This window comes from Notothenia coriiceps, unplaced genomic scaffold, assembly GCF_000735185.1.
Source record: "Notothenia coriiceps isolate Sejong01 unplaced genomic scaffold, NC01 NC01_scaffold00021835, whole genome shotgun sequence".
NCBI lineage: Eukaryota > Metazoa > Chordata > Actinopteri > Perciformes > Nototheniidae > Notothenia > Notothenia coriiceps.
The window spans coordinates 5,637-8,403 of record NW_011354536.1 but is presented as its reverse complement, the minus strand read 5'-3'; the positions used below and the strand labels follow the sequence as shown (position 1 = coordinate 8,403).

The 2,767-nt window shown below is 43.9% G+C and overlaps 1 protein-coding gene across 1 annotated transcript; it reads right to left on the bottom strand.

Annotated features, from left to right (window-relative positions):
• Positions 1-374: 374 nt before the first annotated feature.
• Positions 375-869, bottom strand: LOC104953493 (SWI/SNF-related matrix-associated actin-dependent regulator of chromatin subfamily B member 1-A-like). The gene is made up of 2 exons (XM_010780439.1): positions 659-869; positions 375-510 (listed from the first exon to the last, which is right to left on the bottom strand). Exons 1-2 carry the CDS (start codon positions 796-798, stop codon positions 375-377), a joined length of 276 nt encoding a protein of 91 aa, XP_010778741.1. The 5' UTR covers positions 799-869.
• Positions 870-2,767: the final 1,898 nt, after the last annotated feature.

The window sequence follows — 2,767 nt, the reverse complement described above, 5'->3', positions numbered from 1 at the left end:
GGGGGGGGGGGTGGGGTGACAAATGAATTGCGCCGTCCCTTATACTATCTCTTAACGTCTCAGGGACACAGCTCCTGGCATGGTCCTTGAAAGATGCGGCGGTGTTTTGTTTTTTTTCGTCACAGGAACACGCATTGCTGGCGTCGAAAATAATCCCACCAGACTACTTTGCCCCTCCAACAGAGGGATGTCCTTGTCCTTTTTCCTTTTCGCCATTTCAAGCGATAAAAACTCTCGATCTTTTCTCAAATTATGTATTTTTTGGTCAAATGACGCCAAGACGCCTGGCGAAAATGCTGATTACATGTTTACTTTATGATTATAATGATTGTTTCACAGTAGTTCCGTTGTCTTTAATTCTCTCTGTTTCTGTCTCACCTGGTGTTCCTGTCCTGGTCTCGGATCTTCTTCTCCATCTCAGCGTCTGTGAGGGTCTCCAGTAGGGGGCACCACTGGTCTGCATCTCCTGTGTTGCGGATGGCTATCTCTACTGTCGGGAGGGGGTTCTCACTGCGAGCAAACACAAGCATGGCAGCAATGAATCAGTAAAGGGTAAATATAGAAAGACGGGAATGAGACCCCTTGCTCAGATAAACTGGGCCTCCAAATGCAGTGACAGCTGCATTTATTGCTAATGAAACATATTTCATACTGATACCTGAAGGCATAGGTCCTCTGGTGCCAGCTTATCTGACCGCGGATGCTGTAGGCGATGGTGGTAACAAATTCCCCCCCCAGACCCAGCTCAGAGCACAGCTTCAGGGCAAAGGACTCGGGGGAGTTCTCTCTCTCAGACATGTCCCACTCAAACTGGTCCACCAGAGAAATGTTCCCCACATGGATGTTCAGCTGAGGAAAACAGACACACATTATGAACACTCCCATAGGCGCTTTCACACCGGAGTACTTTTCCCCGTACTTTTCCCATTTAGTTCCGATAGTTCCTGGGATTTTGCGTTCACACCAAAAAGAGAACTTAGTTCATGAGAAAGTTTACCTCCTTTGTAGTGCCTGTTAGAGAGGTGGTACTTTCCTTGGGAGAAAAAAGTTCCAATTTCTGATTGACTGGGCGGATTGCAAACCACTCCCCGTAAAACTCGGAAAAGTATTTTGAAGCTGCATATTTGCAGGCATTAGCATTATTAGCATTAGCATTAGCCCTGCGCACCAACGGAGAAAGAATGACTTATGGCAACACAAAAAAAAACATTGGATGAGGAGGTGTCGGCGTTCTGGTGATTTACTAGGAAGCCAGTCCCCAACTCCGGGGACTTCCGGCAGGGGACTTCGGGTGGCAGTATACGCCGTGAAGTTGTTTGCGGCCTGCCAGTAAACCCAAAGCAGAAGAAGAAGAAGCGACGTCAGCGGCTTCATTTGCGTAATCTTCCCTGGGAATTTATTCCGGTGTGACCGCGATCAGCTTTTAGTTCCATGGGGGTACTAAGTGCTGGGTACTAAGTACGGCAAAGTGGCTCTTGATTAAGTCTTTGTTCAGTAACTGTTGCAAACATCTTCAGTTCCCAACTTTTTTATGAAAAAATCTTCTGCTTTTTGAAAAAGAAACATATACAGTATATGTGACCAGTTTTTGATATTCACATCTTCAGTAGCAAGAAATTGGTTGGTATCCAGAGACGGACTAACACATCATCCGTCATCTCATTGTTAATAACTAAAACATCTGATAATGCCTGACTATACTTTAACATTTGTAATACCGACATTATACCCCGCTGTATTGGTTGCATTGAGAGCTACATTTCCTGACATCGATACTCCTAAACAAACAAATACTATTTGTCAGTGCAATTCATCAAACCCTTCAGAAAACTGCTTTTCTACACCTTTTCATCTCTTTTTATCCCCTTTATCTTTCTCCGATGGCAATCAGGTCTGCAAAGCCAGGAGATTTCTCTCGCTGTCCATATCAATCATTCACTCCACCACTCTTACTTCTCTCTCTCCCTCTCCCTGGGCTCTCTCTTAGTTCAGATATCAAATATTAATCAAGGCAGGTAGAGAAGCAGTTGATCAGCTGTCCCATCATTGATCTACCTCCTATAAGCATTGATGCGCCCCATCAGCTGGAGTTATACCTCAAAGCATGTGTTAACTTATTTTATGTAAGTTTTTTTGCCTCTCTTCTCTGTTTTAGTATTTTTACGTATGTCGACATTCCAGTGTCTTTTATGTTCATGTCTTTATGCAATAAAGAACCATTATGAAATCTGTGAGGTTTCAATTCCGAACCAGCCGTCTGCAGCTCAGCCGTGTTAGTGTCCATTGAAATTCAGTCAGTGACCACACATCTGCACTAACCTTGGCTGATTCTTGCCACTGACGAACGGGGAAAGTCCTGCAAATATGGTAATAATTCTCTATGGACCCAAATTATTTAAATTCTGAGTTGGCTATGCCCTCATTCAATGATTTATTTTCTTTACCTGCACATCCCCTCTAAAGGGGAATGAAGCCCTCAAGAGCATGCACTAAGCAGGAATCAGGGTCAGACCCTTGACAACCTGAAAGCACAACATCATTTAGTAACCAAAACACTGTTTCAACCCCGAAAGCTTTTCGGGGAACCTTTATAGGGCTTGCATTTGACCTAGTCAATAGCTCTGGAGTTGATTCCTGAGTAATAGTTCTAACCCAAAAGAAGTTCTTGAAGTAGCACCTTTTTTGGATCCCAAAACTAATAGCGATGAGTTTGCCAGGCTTAACAGCACTAACTGGTGAAACATAGCCTTGAGATTGCTAGTACATG

Excerpts from the sequence above, each read along its gene's own strand:
- LOC104953493 (XM_010780439.1), bottom strand. The coding sequence starts at position 798 with ATGTCTGAGAGAGAGAACTCCCCCGAGTCCTTTGCCCTGAAGCTGTGC. Across the intron at positions 511-658 it reads CAGAGGACCTATGCCTTCAG|TGAGAACCCCCTCCCGACAG; the intron begins GTATCAGTATGA and ends GTTTGCTCGCAG.